The following is a 19,830-nucleotide window of genomic DNA, read 5'->3' on the forward strand; positions in this document are numbered from 1 at the left end:
CTCGAGTTGGAAACGGTCAATCAACTTCAACTTTTGATAGTAATTGTATTATAATATCCCGAATAAGTGTACAAAAATTTAAAATTTTCTAACATCATACCCTCAGCAGGACAGCTACATTAGGTGTTTTTTTTATCCAATCGTTGAATTTGGATAATGATTAACATTTTACTCGAATATTTTAATAGTATTTTACTCTTTTTGTCTAGGGACGTCTATTAGAGATAATAACGTTTTTATTCGAATACTATGTAACAAAACAAAAAGTATTTATTTTATAAGATGCAATAGTTAAATTTTTCTAAATAATTTTAATAGTTAAAACATCTCAGTATTGTAGACGTGGTTAAAATTCTAACAAAATATAATGGTTTCTAGTCATAATGAAAGATAAAGTAAAAAATACATCCATTAATATTTTTCGAAGACGACCAAAACTGATATTAAATAATTTATTGTTGAATACAAATATAATAACCGTATAATATACCTACTATTATACGGTTTCCAAAATGGGTGTAATGTTACTGATATGAGCGACTAACGAGTTGCAGAATTTCAATATTCTCAGAAAATAATTTGTTGCAATTAGAGTATGAATGAAAGGAGGCGAAGCAGTATTTTTCTCTAAGGGCAGTGGCGGTAACATTTATTACAATAAATACATAAGTTTTTTAAAACTTACAACACAATCGAATAAATCTGGCTTTGAATTTGGAGGTCTTGTCTTTCAAAGTAATTTTTTTAACTAGCACAGGTTCATAACCTATAAAAGATAGGAGAATAATTATTAGAAAGTTGTTCCTTATAAAAATTATATATTTTATGTCAAATTTGTTTTATCTCAAAATGTTTGAAGTTATTTTATTTTAAATTCTTGATTAACTGAAATCAGAATTACGAAGCACATAATCTAAATTGAATAAAGTAAATGTGAATTATATTTATTAAAGCAGAGCTTTTATAATAAATAACACTTAGTATTCGAGAAACATGTTATAATCAATAATTACATGTCCCTCCTTATTTTATGCAAAATATATTTATCTAAGCACATATAATATGGTATTTTAATTTATTCGTTGATATATTATATTTTATGTAAAAATATATTTAAATTAATATTCTGCGCGTAATAACTATTATTATTCCTAAATGTTGAGGCTTTACCCGTATATAATTTACAATGTGGGGCAGAGAAGTGTGCGATTTTGAAAACACTGTAAAAATACACATTCACTCGAAAATATAATTTATGTAATTTTCTAAAATACTGTTTTATGTATTTTAAGAAAATAAAATAATAATCTGAAAAAATCGATGGAATTTACATCGTTTTCAAAATTGGACAGTTCTCCGCCCCAACCTGTATATCTAATTGTAAGCGTAAATACAATTTTAATTATCACTAGTATTTTGTACTACCATTTTTTAAATATATACACTATATTTTTGTATTTTTTACATAATACAATAGATATTATTTCAAATAAATATTGGATTGAAATATATAAAATATTTTGATGTTATAAAATTTAGTTGATTAGCCTTCATAAGTGCTATTAGTTTCTTTTATCTTATTCGATATAAAATACTTTTGGTAACTTATATCCCACGAAAGTCATTGGATCGATATTCCATTTACAAATATCTGTCCAACGATAAACCCCACGCGATAGGAAGCTTTGTTTAATGAATTTTTAAAGAACTATCCTTCGTTTATTTAATTTAATTACTTTTGATTATGCGCTTGGTCAAATTTTTAACAGATGTCTTTTTATAACAATTGCAAGTCTTTTTGTTAAAATTTAGAGTAAAAAAGCTCGTTAAAACAGTTTAGTCAATTGCAAGATTAAAAAATTTTTGAGTGTTTCCTTCTTTGAAAAAACGTGTATTTTCTGGCGTTGTCTTTCTAAGTGTACAGAATGAAGGAATGTAATTATACAAATCCAATAAAAATCTCTTCCTAAAAATAAGCTCATACAAAAAATAACCATTCTTTCATCAAATAATAAAATATTATATACTAGCTTGATACTCACCCGATTCGCTGGGCTTAAAAGACCACCACGTTATAACCTACATCTCGCTTTCCTCTGTTTTATCAATTCCGTTAGGGGTAAAATTTCATACAAAGAACAAACCCTCCAAGTTTCAGGTCTCTACGATCAGCGGTTTAGTCTGTGCGTTGATCAGTCCGTCAGTCATTCGGGACAAAGCATTTTATATGAATAGATTATTTTAATTTTTTAATACCTAAATATATATGTCTAATATCCCTTGATTTTTGTATCACTAAGAAAACAATTTACTTAGAAACTGGTGAATTGGCGTCAACTTGACTCCAATGGAATTTTTTCCTATATTCGCACAAAATTGCCAGTTTGACGATGTTCATAAAATACACCCTAATATCTCATAGCAAATAAAATTTTTGAGTGTAGTATTAGAATCTAAACCAATATATTGAGAAAGCAAATTTCATATTTGTTCACTTGAAAAATTGTGAATTTTTAATTCAAAATGTAATTTTTAACAATTTGTCATTTTATTAAACTTTTTAAATTTGTAATTTTTTATTAACTTTTATTACATCCGATATTTATTTGAAATATTCATAGCTAAGTTCCATTTTTTTTATGATGAAGTGCATTCAATTATTGACTGAGTAATTGGTTGCTAAATAAATTTTCACTATGACCTAGAACCTATTATACAATATCGAGTGTTGTGTTTAAAAAAAAATTAACGTTAAATTTAAAGAAATAGAAATAGACTGAACGTTCATTAAGATTATTGAATGTTGAAATTACTGAAAATCATGAACTATTTAGATAAAATTTTATTATACAAGTTTTAAAAAAAAATATTTTTAGGAAATTTAATATAATCCTCAGGTCTGGATTGAATGAATTTATTTAAAAATGGTTACATCTATGGTAAAAAAATTAAATGGAACTTATCATAAAATTGTAATGCACATATGAAAGGATATCACATCACATATCAACTTTACTGAATCTTAAAAAATTTCTTCAAATTAGATGTTTGAAATTTTATTACTTTTTTACTTTTTAGAACTAATAATTGTGTACTTAATTAACTTTATCTCCCGCCCTTCTTCCATTACTTTATTAGATATGCACTTGAGAAAAAATTAGTTGTAATAGAGGTTATATATTCATGTTCATAAAGTAATGAAGCTCGAATGTGAGAAGTTAGATTATTCGTTTTGTAAGATTTACCTAGAGTAGAGATACGTTTTTGCTTTCAATATTTATTTATGTTGCACACTAAAAGCCGTTTTAAAAATTTCAGTATTGATTCCAAAATCGAGTCTATATTTACACTTTTGTTTTAAAAAGTACATCCACTGAGTTATGTTTAAAAGATATATATTTATATTCTTGTTTAAAAGCGTGAACAGAATTTAGATGACATTAGCAATAATATCTTTTTATTGCTTTTGGAAAACAATCCCAACTCGTATTACAAATTGTTATCTAAACATCTAAAATAATTTTGATATCTCTGACGTTAGAGACTTCATATTCATCAAAAATAAATAAGTTGTGGATCATTATTTTCGGTATTTGAAATAAAATATATTAATATTAATATTTTATTTATTTTTTTTGCCTTATAAATTACAAGGCTTACGATGTTTGTTAAGGTATTTCCAAACTATTATTAGGTTGTCAACAACTTCACGAAATTCACAATATGAATCAAATGAGTCCTCAGAAATGAGAGCTGAATTTTTTTGAGAATTTATTCCCATGGCATTTTTGACAAAATTGTTACGTAATTTAGAGAAGTTTAACATGCATCTTCATAAACATGGTGGAATAAAATGCACGATTCTGACTGCTTTTACTTCGAACTCTTTCAATATAGGATTGTTATAAAATTCAACACACACTTTCCTCAATTTCCTAGGAATGTTTTTCATTAAAACTTTACGAGAATTTCCATCGGGTTGTTAAGTTTATTGATAAAATATGCATAAACAAGTACATTTTTTTTCAAATGTTATGTGTAAGAAATAATAATTTTATGCTACTCGTTAGTTTTATTTTTCTTTAATAAAAATTTAAAATTGACCAGTTACAACCCGAATAGCTGGTATATTTTGGAAATACCTTGATAATTACGTAAAAATTTTTAATAGTATTTTAATCAAATAAAATTTGACATCTTGTACTCAAATGTAAATTTACACAAGAAAATAATACAGAAATATCGTCAAAATCTTGACTTCGGGGTCTATATGGATAAGATAACAAAATAAAAATTCTCACATCTATAAGTAGTGGCAAAATAAGAAGAGTATTCTTTTTTTGATTATTTGGTTTTTGACCAATTTTTCGAAATAATTTTCGCGGAAAATTGAAAAGATTAGTGTCCGACCGAAACAGGAATTTTTACCGTAATCGAATCTTCGGTATCTATCGCAATTGCGGCCGAAACCGAAATCTTAACTTCGGCCGGTATTTATTATATTATTTGCTGTATCTTTTATATATCTTCTAATGAGAGAGTATATTTTCTTAAATATTGTCCTTCCTAAAAAGGATGAATTTCAAAATGCCGACATTTATGATATACAACTGTATTTATTTTTTGAAGTTATGATATTTTAAGGATATAACTTCAAAATAGTTAAAGGTTTATATAACTTTCTGGTGTTTTCCATTGATATAATTTTTTTGCCACTACTTCTAAATTTGAGAACCTATAACCTTAAGGTTAAGTCTTGCCATCTAAAAATTTCTGTCTAAAACTCGTTCATTGACTGAAATATTTGTGCTATTTTGAGGTACTATTTTAATTTTAATGAATTTTTAATGTCTGTATATTTTTTAGTTAATCTAGTTATTTGAATGTATTACTAAAGCACCTTAATTTTAACCATTCTCAATAGATTTTTTGAAAATTATTTTGCATGTAATTAATAAAATTTATATATAAAAATTATTTAAAAAATAATAATATTTTTTATACAGGATGTTTCGTAATTTCATGGCTATTTGAGGTATATGTTCTCTGCTACAAAATAAACAAAAAAGTTCATATGTTTCAAATTTATTTATTACCGTAATACCGAGATATTGGGGCATAAGATATTTATTTAGCAATAAGCCTTTTAGAGTAACTGTTCAAAATGGCCTCCGTTTTGTTCAACACGACAAATTTATGTTTCTCTGCCACTTATACTTAAGCATTGAAATGCATAAACCAAATCCTCTGTATATTTGCGATCGAAATATCTTCTATAAGTTAAACAAAAAAAAATTTGAAAAATGAGGTTGTCACCTAGAAGACCACAACAGTTTGCAGTTTGTCGAAATCTTTCTAGACCGGGGTTTACACGTAGAGGATTAAGAGTAACATTTTCAAAAAGTCACTTTTCAATTAGCTTAAACGTTATGCGATTAGGTATTGTTCGGTTAGGAAATTTTTTTTCATACCTTCTAGCAGCAGCAACACCATTTTTATGTACTTCACCATAAGTTAAAAGAATGTCTGTTTATTCTATCCCATGAAAATGCACAGGACTAGACAAATAGATGAGTAAATTACACAAATAGTGTTTATTAATAAATATTAAATTTTTGATCACTTGAAAATTACATATCTGTAATAAATTAATTTAAGCCATAAGTTTATATGAACTTTTTGTTAGTTTTTGGTAGAGAGAACACTAGATCCCTAAAATAATGCGATGCAATTCCGAAACATTCTGTATATAGATCTATAGTTATAACATATGCAAATATTTGAATTTTTTACGAAATCTTCGAATTTTACTGAAAATTATAAATATGTTCCGATATAATCACTTAGATATTATCCAAGCGTGATATTATTAATTTCTTTGTGAAACTAATAATTTATTTTAGTATTTTTTCAATATAGCCATGAATCGTAAGTCAATTAAATTGGTTCTCTAACAAAGTATTTTACTTTATCTAAATCCTCTCTTTAGATACATTTAACATTAACTATTTTCATAGATTCGATTTTGTCACTTAACTAGTTCGTTAAGATTTGTTTATCTTATAGATTTTTACACATTCGTTATACTCCAACGTTATTTGAAAACGTATGTAAATATCGGAACATATATTATATATTTTTTTAATACCTATAAATTATTAAAACTACTCAAATTATTTAAAAATGAGTTGTCGTTATCGTGCATATTAAAATCGTATTAGTGTATCATTGGTCAGAATGCACAAAAAAATCATCAATTTTTGATGACACGGTTTGGAAATAGATCTGTGATTTCTATTCGAAATATAAATTCTAGAAGTGTTGTAGTATAGTGAAGAAAACAATCATTTTTTTAAATTATTTCTACAATAAGTCTTAACGAATGGATTGCCTGAATGAGCAATAGGCTTTTTCCACTAAGAATAAATCGGTTGGATAAAAGTTTCTAATGATTAATCATGATATGTAGATAACAAAACACAAAATTATTTTTAATAAAAAATAAGGATTATTTTCATTTATTATAAAATAATCTTAATAAAATTAGGTTTTCAGTCACGTGGCAGAAAACACCAATCAGAAAGTATTGAAAGTATTATGTCACGCCATGACGAACGCTATGTAAACAACATTACATTAAAATAGATCGAAGCAGGTTATTTGTTTACAACTGCTTAAACTTGCTTAGACAAAAATGCTTGTCTGCCAAGTCGTGTTGTCATTCAAGACGACATGACACTCTACATTGTTTTCAAAGTAAATTGGAATTGGTTTTTGAAAATGTAAAATACATAATGCAAAAAGTGTTTTTTTTTTTAATAATACTTGTTTGGTGTAAATCAGATACTGATGTAAAGTATAAACTAATTTTTCAAATTTAGGACAAAAGCCTATTGTTTATCTAGTTTTTCGTGGCATAGACTGGAAAAGACATCGTGAAAGTAATTTTCAATTGTGATTAGCAAATTGATATTTTAACGACTTGTTTTAAAATAGCAGGTCGTATTTATAAACACATTGACTACGTAATGTAATAAGTTTTAAGGTGTTTTATTTAGTTCTAAATTACAGGCTGTATTTAATATTCTACTTTTAACATCACACTTAAAAGTTTTATATTTATACGGCCTGACGAACTAATTGTGTATAATTTGTTTTAAAATTGTGAGATATTTAATTGTACTTATTTAGAATTTTTTTGCTTAACTTAATTTAAAAAATTTATATAACTTATTTTTAAAATAATACATTTTTAAATTTTTCTTTTGAATTGTATATTCTATATATAAATATATATTTTACAAATTTATAGTAAAAAACTAAAAATAAAAAGATTTTTATGTATTATATATTTTATGATTTTTATTTATACCTCCTTAAGGATTTAAACACAACCTTGATCTTGTTTTTAAGCATGATCTATTGTAGTTAAATTAGTATAACAGGATTCCTACGCATTTCCGTGTCTTTTTTTGTAATATTTCTATATTAAATTTATTGTTGGGAGGAGATATCTCGAAATTTATTAAATCGATAGTGTTAAAATTAATTCTTTTCTGCCAGAATATTTTGAATATTAATTTAAAAAATTTTTAAAACTTAAAATTTACATTAATTTTTGTCGATGAATGAACGCTTTGAAAATGGTGGAGTAAATTCTTAAATAAGTGAACTTCAAATTTAGAACATGGTCACTGTGAATACAATTTAATCGTTTTTGTTGAAGGTTTGCCATACCGTTTATAAGCCTCTTTTAAAAAAACAAGTTCAGTTTCATGTATCATTTTATTAAAAATTGGATCCGCTAATACTGAATAAAAACGTTTTAAAACAGAATGATATAGAAAATTCGGTAATACATGAATTTTTAACATTAATAGGTCCATTTGAAAATATCCACAAGGTTTCTAAGTGATCTACTATTTCGCTATTACTTTTACCCACGGTTCGTATGTATTCTGGTGCGGATAATTCTACAGTCGACAAATATTTTTCTACAATTGGTTTAAATCCAATAAAGATGTTTGCTTTAATTTTCTTGTCATTCCGGCTTATTATCTCTAATTTATTACAGAAAGGTACGAAGTTTTCGTAAGCTTCAATATCTGATATCATATTAAACATTTGATCTCTTGTATACCTATAATGTAAAAACATCAACATTTATTCTTGAAACTTGCTAACTACGACAATATTTGTGTCGTGGTTAAGACTATATTTACATACATTTTAGGCCCCCACATTTTATATTTAGTTTTTGCATATTATCAGAATTTATCTGATTAGAAAAAATATATAAACCAGAGTTTACATATTTTAATTTTCAAACATTTTTTTGTTTAAACTTACCCAACTAACAACTTTTTCTGATAATTTTTCATTTTAATAGACTGGAAATTGAAAGTAATACTCCGAGCTTGAATAAGTTGATTTTTGTTTACCCAACAAATATAATCACATAACTTGCTAGCAATCCATTTGGAATTTTTTAAATACGTGTTCATTTATAAATATCGATAAAAAAATTTACGTACATACACGTATAAAAATATTGACATACCAATATGTTGTTTAAGATTTATTAAATTTATTTATCATAGTACGCTGGAAATTATATAGACCGAGAGCTCCAGCTCTTGATTCTCGAATAATTAATTTTCGAGATTTTACTTTTCGGGCACGGTGTAATCGTCGGTGGGTAATAGTAAAGAAACCATGCTTAATATTTAAAAACCTTACCAACTCTCCTCTAACCCTTCTGTATTCTCTCGTTATTATTTATAAAGATCGGATTGCTATGCAAGCCAAACATAAATATTTTATAACATTATCTTTTATACTCTATTCGATTTTAACGCTAAGATGTCAGCGCCACGAGTAAAAAAATGTAAACCATACTTTAAACACTCTGCTGATTTTTTCATTGAAAAAAAAGACTAAAGCTATATGATTTCCGCCTTCACGGCTAAACAGTGATGTTTAGATACGAAAAAATGTTTCAAACAAAAGTTGTTTATTTTTTAAATTTAAACTTTTGTTCTTTCTCCAACGGTTTAAAAGATGGGTCCTACGGACCCAAGCCCCACTTGACCTATGTTGCTCATCTACGAACGAGACCTCTGTATTTTTACGTCCTAAGCACACTATAAACTTAGGGCTGAACTTAGTATACAATGACATATTTCATTTACACATGGTATAAAAATGTCTCTCGATATAAAAACCATACAACTCTATATATTAGTTTTTAAATGCTTAATAGGTTAGATAAATAAAAATTCAATTTTTTTGTCTATAACAGGCATGGGCGAGTTATATTATAAATCAAAGCCACCATTGTTATAAGTTTATTGTGTGTCTATTTATGCAAGTCCGCATTGCTCATAGAGGAGGAAGCGAGACGGGTATACGACTCTTCTACCTATCTCAGTTTCTCTAATAGTAATGAGATAGGTAGAAAAAAAATGTTGTCTCTCTGTCTTACTCATATTATTGGTTGATACTGGTTAGGATATCACTGTCTTACTCGCATGTTAGTTACAGAAGCCTGAGTGGCTTCTCTAAACCACGTTTGCCAATGGAATTCTCCATTGGCAAACTCAATTTACTCAGTAAGCACTGCGGGTAGTTAACGTATCCTCCAATAAGAGTAAACAAGAGAGGTATGTTCTGAGGTGAAACTCACTCAGTGTAAATACAGAGTACCTATTTTGTTTTTTTTTTTTTTTAAATAAAACTTTTATCTGGGAAAAAATATAATAATGTACTATAAATTTAATTATTTTTATAGAAATGCAATGGTCTTTTCCATTATTAAAATTACTTAAAAAAAAAAAAAAAAATTTACTTCTTTTTCAGTTCAAAGTAGCCCTAGAAGAAATTCAGAAATGAATGAATAACCAAACAAAATTATCCTCAAAAACATATCCCCATCCCCAAACCTTATCATTGGCATGTGTATAGTAAATTAAAATTATTCTTGTAATCCTTTTAACAGTAAACTATTTTCTGTTTGGATTCTAAACAGGTGACGCTCTGTATTTAAACTATGTATTTTTAACACTTCGGAACATACCTTTCTTGTTAAAAGCCATAAAGAGTATACCAAAGTGCAAGCTTGCTCAGCAGTGGTCTATATTTCCGAATCAGCAGTTATGAGAAGACCACGTGATGAGATTTAAGCACCAGTTTGCAATAGGCTACTATTCCCTACAATCACACAGGTATACTGATGAAACTTTTAGTTGATTGGACAATAAAACGTTATAATAGTATATGAGCTCGCAACGTTTTCGAGAGAGAATTTTATTATGGCTGATTTTATGATATGTTGTTCTTCTTGCTCTTTCAGTTAGAGCTTGGGCCATCTGGCTGGCGGTAGTGGTTGCGTTTAGTGTTGCGCAGCCTAAATGTACAGGTAATAATCCTAAATTTTAAAAGTATTTAAGTATGTCTGTAATTTTAATATTATGTCATTTAAGTATACAAAAACCTAAAATTGTTAAGACTTTTAATGACGTATAAGGAGAAAAAAGTTAAGACTTTTAATAACGTATAAGGAGGTTTTTGTGGTCGCTGATCTCGAATTTTAAATCAAAATGATTAATTTTTATCCTCCTTCCCTCTTTAAGCCCACATAAGTAGTCCCTCGATATAAAAAAACCATTTTTCTGAAAATTTTGTTTCGGGGGTCAAGCTGTGTAAGCTAAAAGAAGATGGGGTGAAAATTGAGTCAATTTGATCATAAACCTCCAAAGTTAGTTTTCCAAACCTCAGTTTGTTGCGTTTTTCGTGTTTGGTACATTAAACTTCCATATTATCTAATTATAAAAAAAAGCAATTCAAACCCCTCAACGGTCCAGGGAATTAATGACCTGACCATTGGTAATTTACTGTATACAGGATATAAAAAGACAACAACACATTTACATAAAATATCATTTATATTTCTTTGTTTTTCTCATAATCATTTTATATCATACAATTTTCTTTTATTTCAATTATTGTCAAGTTATTTTTGAAAATGCACTTTTTACATATAATAATATAATCATTACAAATAATTTATATATAATTAATTATTTTTCAATAAAAATTTTTCTTGTTGATATACAATTTGAACAATAATAATAATTAATAAAATTAAATATGCGCATAACAGTGCATTTTATTAAGTAGAGACATTATTTATTATAATTTATAATTATAATAATTATTTGAAATTTACAAAATGATAACATTTTATTTTTTTGAAATGTTTCAAATTAAAAGTACTATATTTATAATTTTACAATTTTTTAAAAATTAATAAAAATGATTTTTGTAATAATTGCAAAGCTATTGAATTGAGTTTTTGATCGTATAAATAAAAGTGAAGTTAAAATCGCAGTGAATTTTTATTTTTTATATTATATAAAAGGAAGTCGCACCTTCGTTGATTAAAATTTTAGGATTCATAAAATTAAAATAAACATGAATTTATTATTAATTTTAACGTAACATCGATCATTAGATGGAAGGATATTTTTTGCGAGCAGAGAAAAATTCTTACATTTTTATAAAAATTAGTAAGTGACGTGCGAGACTGCGTCGTTATTCGCGAACGTATTTATGGATTTATTGTTGAAGTTATACTTCTTTTGGCGCGTTTGGATGAGAGTGAATTTGTGAGCTGCGCGCGCACGAACGACATGATGAAGTTAGCCACAGAATTGAAATAATAAAAAAATATATCAACACTGAATATAGTTACAGTACAGTGTATAGTTACAGTGTTTTCAAATATTAGAGGTTAATTTTGTAAGTATAATATATAGATATATTTCTAAAGAACTTATTATTTTTCTACCAAATAATCAAATAATAATAAAATTTAATTATTTATTATTTATTATTTATTACTTTAGATAATAATATTTTATCATTTTGTGAATCGAATCGAATAATTTTAATCATCTCTTTTTAATTTATATTACAGATTACTTGACAAATCTTTAACAAAATCTTTTTGATTGATTTTAATATTTATTGTCGATTACTACTGCATTTGAGTTATTTTAAATTTTTTTCATACGCCAAAGAAGTATAACTTCTAACGCGTGTACATAAGTACACACACTCTTTTTTTTTTCTAAATATTTTAGCCAAATTTAGTTTTTCATACTCATATTTCAAGCTAATATTTACAAACTATTACGATTGGAGGGTTTGGGGTTTTCCATAAGCTTGTTAATAAATGAAACACTCAATATGAAAATATTACAAAATGATGAGATAGTATCGAAACATTCCTTTTCAGTATAAAATTAAAATAAAATGTTTAGTAACTTTTAAGTTTTTCAGGCTCATCACAACTATTTAATAACATTAAAAGGTTTCTATTAAATGTATTCCAACTTCCTATAAAATAAGAAATTTGCATTACATCTTGGGGCGGACCTATTTGGACCTTGGGGAATTTATTCATGTGTAGAAACTAAAAAAAGTTGATATCTTGAATCCCAAGAGAACTGAGACACAAGAAAATGTTTAATGTTAAAAAAAATACAAATAATACAATTTATGATATTAATTTTGACTGGCGTGGGATCAAATCTATTAACTTTATTTTGCCTATGTATCACCTAGGTCTTATTTTTAATTTCAAATATTACATTTTGAGTTTTAGTTCACTAAATTGTAAGTTTTTTTTAAAATAAATTTTAAACCCCAATTTAAATATTTTTAATAATGAAAATATTTTTTGAAGGAATATTTAGGTTTGAGAAAATATATTTTAAGAGAATTTTTCAATTATGACCTCCTTTTATTATATAAAGATTCATCTTTCAGTAGTAAACTGCAATATTACAAGAAGCACCTTTGTTTTCTATAATTAAAAATTATTTGACTATTGCTATTCTAATATGCATATATGTATATAGTTTATATATATATATATACTTTTTAACAAATATATAAAATGGCACACGAAATTATTTTAAAAAATACGAATGTGCGTTAAAAAATGACATAACAGTTAGAACATATAAAATAAAACAGAAAAAAATGAACATAAGCAATGGCAGTAATTGTTAACACAACAAATTTTCGAATTCTTATTAATTACTAGTAACGTTGTTGTTTTCTTGTGTGCAATGAGTATTTTTATTTTCGCTTTCGGTACCTACTAAAATATTGAACGCATCGATTTTGAAGCGTAAAAATTTGTTGCGTATTTAATTAAAAACGTATAAAAAGAATACTTAAAAACGTAATTAACATTTGAACACATATTTTTTTTATTATAAATCGCTATAATTATCTAAATATACGCGCATGGTAAAGCAAAAATGAATTAAAAATTTCGTTTTTTTTTTTTATTTGCTAGGCAATTTTTTCGTTTTTCCATTTGGAAATTTTTTTAAAAGTTTATTTTCTTAATTTATTGCTTAATTTACAAAATCGTCACCATTGTCGTCATCTTCATCATCGTCACCATCGTCATCGCTGAAACATTTAATTATTAATAAATAATTTTTGATATTATTAATTTAGAACATAATTTCATTCCAGTTAGTATTTAGCTATAGAAATTATGATATAAAATTACACATTTTTCGTAACATATTGCGTAACAATTAAGCACTTATAAATATGTTAAGAATTGATTAATATTTTTTAAAAGACATTTACCAGCCTTATTCTCAATTATAAATCCAGTCGTAATACGTAAAAAATAAAATTAAAAATTAATTAGTAAAAAATATTATATAATTGGTTTTATTTTAAATAATATAAACGACGTTTTAATTCTATTTTTAATAACGTCAAAATGTATTTACATAATAAAATATTTATAGTATTTACCCGGTACTTAATAAATTATTATTGTACTAAAAACTTCATTAGATTCAAAAAAACTATTTCATTAGGCGTATACTTTGATTTCCAAAAAGGTAAATATAAAGTGTTTAGTAATTTGATTAGCATAATAAAATGATTGCCAATCTCTTAAAATATGATGGAGCTTAAATATGAAAATAAATGGAATTATTGCGATAATAACTCGAAAAAATTTAAAATATTGTTATTGAAAACTATTGCTTCCTCGGAAATTTTGTAAGAAACCTTTGTTTTTGTACAATTAACTCATAAATAAATTTTATAATAGTGAAAACTTTAGGTCTATTCTTGTATCCGAATAAAGATAATTTCGGTGAAAAAATTTCACTTGGATTTTTTAAGCAGAAAAACCTTTATTTCCCTTGGTTAAAATTAATTAATTAGCAATATTTTATTCAAAAAGATAACCAAATGTTCAAAGTCAAAAATTTTTTCGTGAGTTCCTTCTCTTAACACTTTTTGCAAATAGTTTTTTAATAGTACATCTTCTTCCTTTTCAAGAGGTATCAAGCTGAAATTTTTACAGCGTGCTTAGGACGTAAACAGTGAGGTCGAGTTCGTAAATGATCAACATAGGTCAATTGAATCTTGGGTCCGTACAACCCATCTTTTAAATACGTTAAACTTTTGTTTGAAACATTTTTTCATAAAAATCGCTATTTCCCCCTGGGGGCGCAAATATGGTTAGAAACACAATTTATTACAAAAAAAAAAAAAAACACACGAAAAAGTTTTTGACTTTGAGCACAAATAACTTTTTTTCTATCAATCGTAGCGTGTACTTTGACATAAATGGGTTTGAAGATAAAACGCAGGGAAGTCCGAGGACATCAAAGTCATAGAACTTGAATGAATAGAACGCAAGATATGGGCCAAAACGTTTTCCAAGATGGCGGTGAAGGGGTTAAATTCCCGAATACGCAAAATCAGATTTAAGGTCTCCAAACGATCCCCTATTTAATGCACTGGACCAATATTAAAAAATGCGATCCATCACTCCGTATGACTGTGCAAAATCTTTATCTTAAATGCGAATAAACTGTATAATGGAGGGAGGTGAGGTAGCAAATATGACTTCAGTAATGGAGTTTTTTGCTGCTATTTTTTTTTTAATGAGTTTTGAAATTTTAATAAGAAATCCTTCAATATTCATTGTTTATTTCATCATTGAATCATTTCATCCCAAATTGAATGAAACTTCGATAATATCTTTAAGAGATTGACAATTACTTATTCACACTCAGTATATTTCCGATATGGTATGTTATATAAATGTATGCGCCCCTTATAATGTACCCACCCCTTAATTAATTAAACTATTGTGTGGGTCATACCACCATTTTTATAACAATATATTTTCATTATCAATAATTAATAATTATTATTAACAAAGGTAACAAAATTTAATATTATATACTTATAGATATATTTTATATTAATATTAAATTTATCTAACTATATCTTTATGTATTTAAATGAACAATTTATCAATATTATTATTTAAAAAAATTTATAAACTTTTCGGTATTCATATAATTTGAGCCAAATCATTATTTCTCACTACAATAAATATTCTATAACAGTGTGTTATTGAATTATTTTCTTTGATCTTTGAGCATGTAGATGCGGTGATATTTTAAAACAAATAAAATTTTCCAAATTTAAGCAAATCCCGTCGTAAAATGAGAAACACTTTCGAGGAATAAGTTTAAGACAAAAATCGATAACAATTTTTTGTTTTGGAATTTGATAAAACATGGTACGTATGAATAAATAAACAGTTTCTAGGATATACTTTCAAATCGTATACGAAACGATATTTCGGAGCTGCTTCCGATGATATTTCGGGAAGTATTCATCCAATCCACAAATGAATCTAATTTTTTTTAAATATTTGGCTCACATTTAACTTATATGCGGTATATTTTATCTAAATGGAAAATATTTTAAGGTTTTCCTAAAGAAAAGATTAATTCGATAAAAACGAAAACAATTTTTTGTGTCGAAATTTGATAAAACCCGGTACAAGGTTTTGACCTGGTACCATTTTAGTGTAAATATAAAAGTAGGATTGTAATCCGACAATTCAGTAAATTGTTTCTTCGATACAACTTAATATTCTATGTGAAACGCTATCGTGAAGACATTTTCGATGATATCGGAGTAAAAAAGATTAACATCAATTTTTCGGATTTAAATGCCTGTGTACTACTACGAATTATGTTGAAAATAAGGTGGTGGGGGCTATGTAAAATCTCAATATGAGATCAGGTGTACCATTCGGCTGACAAGAGGAGATATTTTTTCAGCAAGAACTATTACGATCTTTTTGTTTTGCAAATGTCTCGATGACTGTGTCGAAATCAGTAGTTTCCGAAATATCCTGAGCCATATTTGATATCAAATATTTTTTGATCAATTTTAATTTTGAGAACGTTCTTTCAGTACAATTTTTCACGTTATTTTGAAGACAGTAGATCATTTTAATTACTCACCACTTGTGTGTGAAGAGGCCTTTCTTAGCGCGAGGCCCTGAATGGTAGTCCAGGTTTGCCGCGCCTAAAACCGCCACTATATTTACTGGATAAAGGTTTTTTGTTTTTTAATAGAAACAATTTGTTTTAAGATTATATTTCAATAAAATTAACAGAAATTTGGAATAATTGTTTATTTTATAAATAATTAATTATTTATAAACGGATTTTTTTGCATTTTTGTTACGTTTGCTTTGTAAATGTTTAATTATTATTATTAAATACCATTTATTTTCATTTATTTTTGCAAAAACTATCAATCATATTAAATGAAAGAACATTTGTTTTAAATATTTCTCTGGACACATCAAATTTTTCGTATTTGTCTGTTTAAAATAAGAATTAAAATCGATCGCCAGCTTAATTAATTGATTATTGTTCATTTAAATAACACAAACACCTTTTGATTAGGTAATTAATTTAAATATATATATCAATTTGGTTTTATTCAGTGATAAAATTTTTTTTTATTAATTTAGTTATGATATGTGTTCCGATATATTAGTTGTGGGATATTATTGACATTTAGAAAATATAATTAAAAAATAATTGAAAATATTAATTATTTCTAAGCATGTTTTTATTAAAACAAAGGCATTTTGTCTAAATTGATTATAATATTTATAAATACTATCTAATATTAAAATAAAAATATTATAAAGGTCACTACAAATTATTATTTGAAAAAATATATATATTTCTAATACATGTAAATTGATTGATTGAAATTTTGAACCGTTTGAATAAATATTTGGTGGACGTGGATGTATTATATTTACAGGCGGAGGTTGTTCAAATTCATCAAATTGATCATGTGGATATAAAATTAATGATGATGGTATCCATTTTAATCTTTATATGTTAGTAATAATTGTGTTTATACATACATTGTGAAGATCATCCAAATTTTAATTGTTTAAGGTAAGCAGTAATAAAAGTATATTTGTTAGTTAAAGTGTTAATAAAAATTAATAAAAAAAATGTAGAAATAAGTTCTGGTTAAGGCTGTTCTGGCATAAAGATTAAGTAAAGTAGGGAGACTATTTCACTATCCTTAGAATACGGGACTTTCGATAGTGAAAAATAAATTATGAAAGATAAAAATTAAAATTTATGTAGAAATATACATAAATAGAGTTCAATCAATCCAAAGTGGCACCGAGCAAGAGAGAGTGTATGATGTATATGTATGTGCACTCGTATCTATACTCTCTCTTGTTCAGTGCCACTTAGTTTTGATAGAACTATATCCTGATTTTGAGTCATAAAAGCACAATATTGTTTTATTATATTAAAATTAAAAGTCATAATTTTTAATCTGTATATCACATGACCTAAATCACGAGCCGCCATGATGTGACATCATATAGGCAAAAATAATAATTGTGTGTTATTATTTTACCATCAACTTTATTTATACTTATAATAACTACATATGGCAAGAAAGCGTGTTTATTTTGCCGACATATATTTTTTTGTGCCTTTTTATAAGAAAACCAACATTTTGAAGTACTTTTTCAAACATAGTAGAATACCCTTTGAAAAAAAAAATTAATTTTAAATGAAAATGTACGTGTTCTTATGGAGATCAAAATATTAATATTTTCGACTAAACGATAGATTTTTAAACCAGTTTAATACGATAATTATATTTTTATAAGGGTGAGTAAGAAGAACGTCAATAGATAATAACAGCTTTTTCATGACACTAATAATTATTTATAATTCAAATTATCACGTAAATAAATTATGACTTATGTAGATTAAGTATGTTTTTTAAGTCTAAAGTGCTTACAAAAGTAGTTAATGTTGATTTCAACACTATTGCGATGATATAAAATTATAATTTTTTATATTACATAGTCTAATGGTAGGTCCTCACGATACCAACTTCACACAGACTTCTGTATAATTTTGTCTGCGCAACAATAATGATAAGTCTGCACATACATTTCGTCATATTTACATGAACATTTTTACTCAGACTTTCAGTCTGTACAGATATCTATACATACAATAGTCTGTATCGTGTGGACTCACCATAAGAAATAATTCCAGTGCCAAAACAACCTTAGTCGACGTTTTAATGCTATGACTATTTAAGTATTTACCCATTAAAAATAGCTTTCAATGCGGTTTGCAATTAATCATGCTATTTAAATTACTGAGACAAACAAACTTAAAATATTAAAATTTTCCTTACCTGCAAGGTTTAACATTAACTCCAGATAATGCTTTTGTTCCGAAGTCTATTTGTTCTTCAATATTCTGAAGTTCAATAGCATTTATACAACCATTAAATCCTTGAGTATACTTTTGACCAGTCATTAGGATAATATTTGGTGTTCCTCCTATAAATATAAAACACGTGTATAATGTTTGAAATATCTGGATGACCGATCTTTGCTCGGTATTTTTTTAGTTAAAAAGACACAAATTTTATCACCAATATAACAACCGTTTAAAACTCTACATAAATACCAATTTGAATGTCCCGGTAATGTACTTTATTTCGTTAACTACGATATACACCAATAGATGTCAGGAAGAGTAATATTTAGAAGTGTATGTTTCAGTTTTTCATGAAAAAACGAATAAAACGACATTTTTTAAAAATGAAACCTAGCTACATCGACTTTTCGCCCCAAAAAAACCTTCTATACTCATTTTCATGAAAATCGTTGGAGCCATTTCCAAGATCGTTGATATATATATATTATATAAAATTTAGGGATAACATTTTTCATCCTTAAGTACAAAGCGGCAAGGGGTGATAAAAATTTGAGCAATAGATTCCAAAAATAGAAGATACAAGTTTTCCAAGTTTTCTGATAAGCGTGATAAGATTTTATATAACTTTTATTATAAAATGGGGGCCAGGTTAAAAAATGCCTAAAATATGGAAAAAATCTGTTTGGACATGTTTTAAAAACAAAAATTGGGAGAGTGGAAAATTTTTTTACAACCAAAATTTTAGTGCGATGATTATTTCAGATGATAAAGGATTTTAAATTCAGAAGTGTCAATTTTCCTTAGAAAGCAAATATCTTAGTCCAAAAAGGTCATATAGAACTTTTTTTAGCTCATTTTCAAGAAAAATAAACAAGCTTTGGAGTGGTTTTTATAAAATTTGTTGTAAAACAATTTTTAAAATTTTGGTACGCTTCTAAACTTGATATACAATTTAATGATAACATTTCTCGCCATTTCCGCCCCCTGAGCAAAGCGGCAAGTAATGATAAAAATCTGAGCAATTTAGATTCCAAAACTAGAAAATACAGGTTTTCAAACGAGCTATAGTTATTCCAAATTCGATGATTTTTCGCAGAGATACAGCTGTTTGAAATTTTGATAATATTTGTGTTAAAAAATTTCCATTTAATACTTATAGATGTTTAAATGAAACCCCATC

At 26.5% G+C, this 19,830-nt stretch overlaps 2 protein-coding genes across 11 annotated transcripts in view; both read right to left on the minus strand.

Annotated features, from left to right (window-relative positions):
* Positions 1-7,788: 7,788 nt before the first annotated feature.
* On the minus strand, positions 7,789-8,440 carry LOC123304338 (coenzyme Q-binding protein COQ10 homolog B, mitochondrial-like). Its single transcript, XM_044886355.1, has 2 exons — positions 8,350-8,440; positions 7,789-8,140 (listed from the first exon to the last, which is right to left on the minus strand). Exons 1-2 carry the CDS (start codon positions 8,379-8,381, stop codon positions 7,789-7,791), a joined length of 384 nt encoding a protein of 127 aa, XP_044742290.1. The 5' UTR covers positions 8,382-8,440.
* A 4,905-nt stretch (positions 8,441-13,345) lies between these two features.
* LOC123291080 (basement membrane-specific heparan sulfate proteoglycan core protein-like) overlaps positions 13,346-19,830 on the minus strand; it is a 378,061-nt gene continuing 371,576 nt past the window's right edge. For all 10 annotated transcript variants that reach the window (XM_044871529.1, XM_044871528.1, XM_044871527.1 and 7 more), the window contains 2 exons: positions 18,622-18,769; positions 13,346-13,488 (listed from right to left, as the gene is read on the minus strand). In XM_044871529.1, the coding sequence (XP_044727464.1) occupies positions 13,431-13,488; positions 18,622-18,769 (206 nt within the window). In that variant the 3' untranslated portion in view covers positions 13,346-13,430. The remainder of the gene's footprint in view (positions 13,489-18,621; positions 18,770-19,830) is intronic.

The sequence above is a fragment of the Chrysoperla carnea genome, chromosome 1 (assembly GCF_905475395.1).
Source record: "Chrysoperla carnea chromosome 1, inChrCarn1.1, whole genome shotgun sequence".
Taxonomy (NCBI): Eukaryota; Metazoa; Arthropoda; class Insecta; order Neuroptera; family Chrysopidae; genus Chrysoperla; species Chrysoperla carnea.

Excerpts from the sequence above, each read along its gene's own strand:
- LOC123304338 (XM_044886355.1), bottom strand. The coding sequence starts at position 8,381 with ATGAAAAATTATCAGAAAAAGTTGTTAGTTGG. Across the intron at positions 8,141-8,349 it reads CAGAAAAAGTTGTTAGTTGG|GTATACAAGAGATCAAATGT; the intron begins GTAAGTTTAAAC and ends TTTACATTATAG.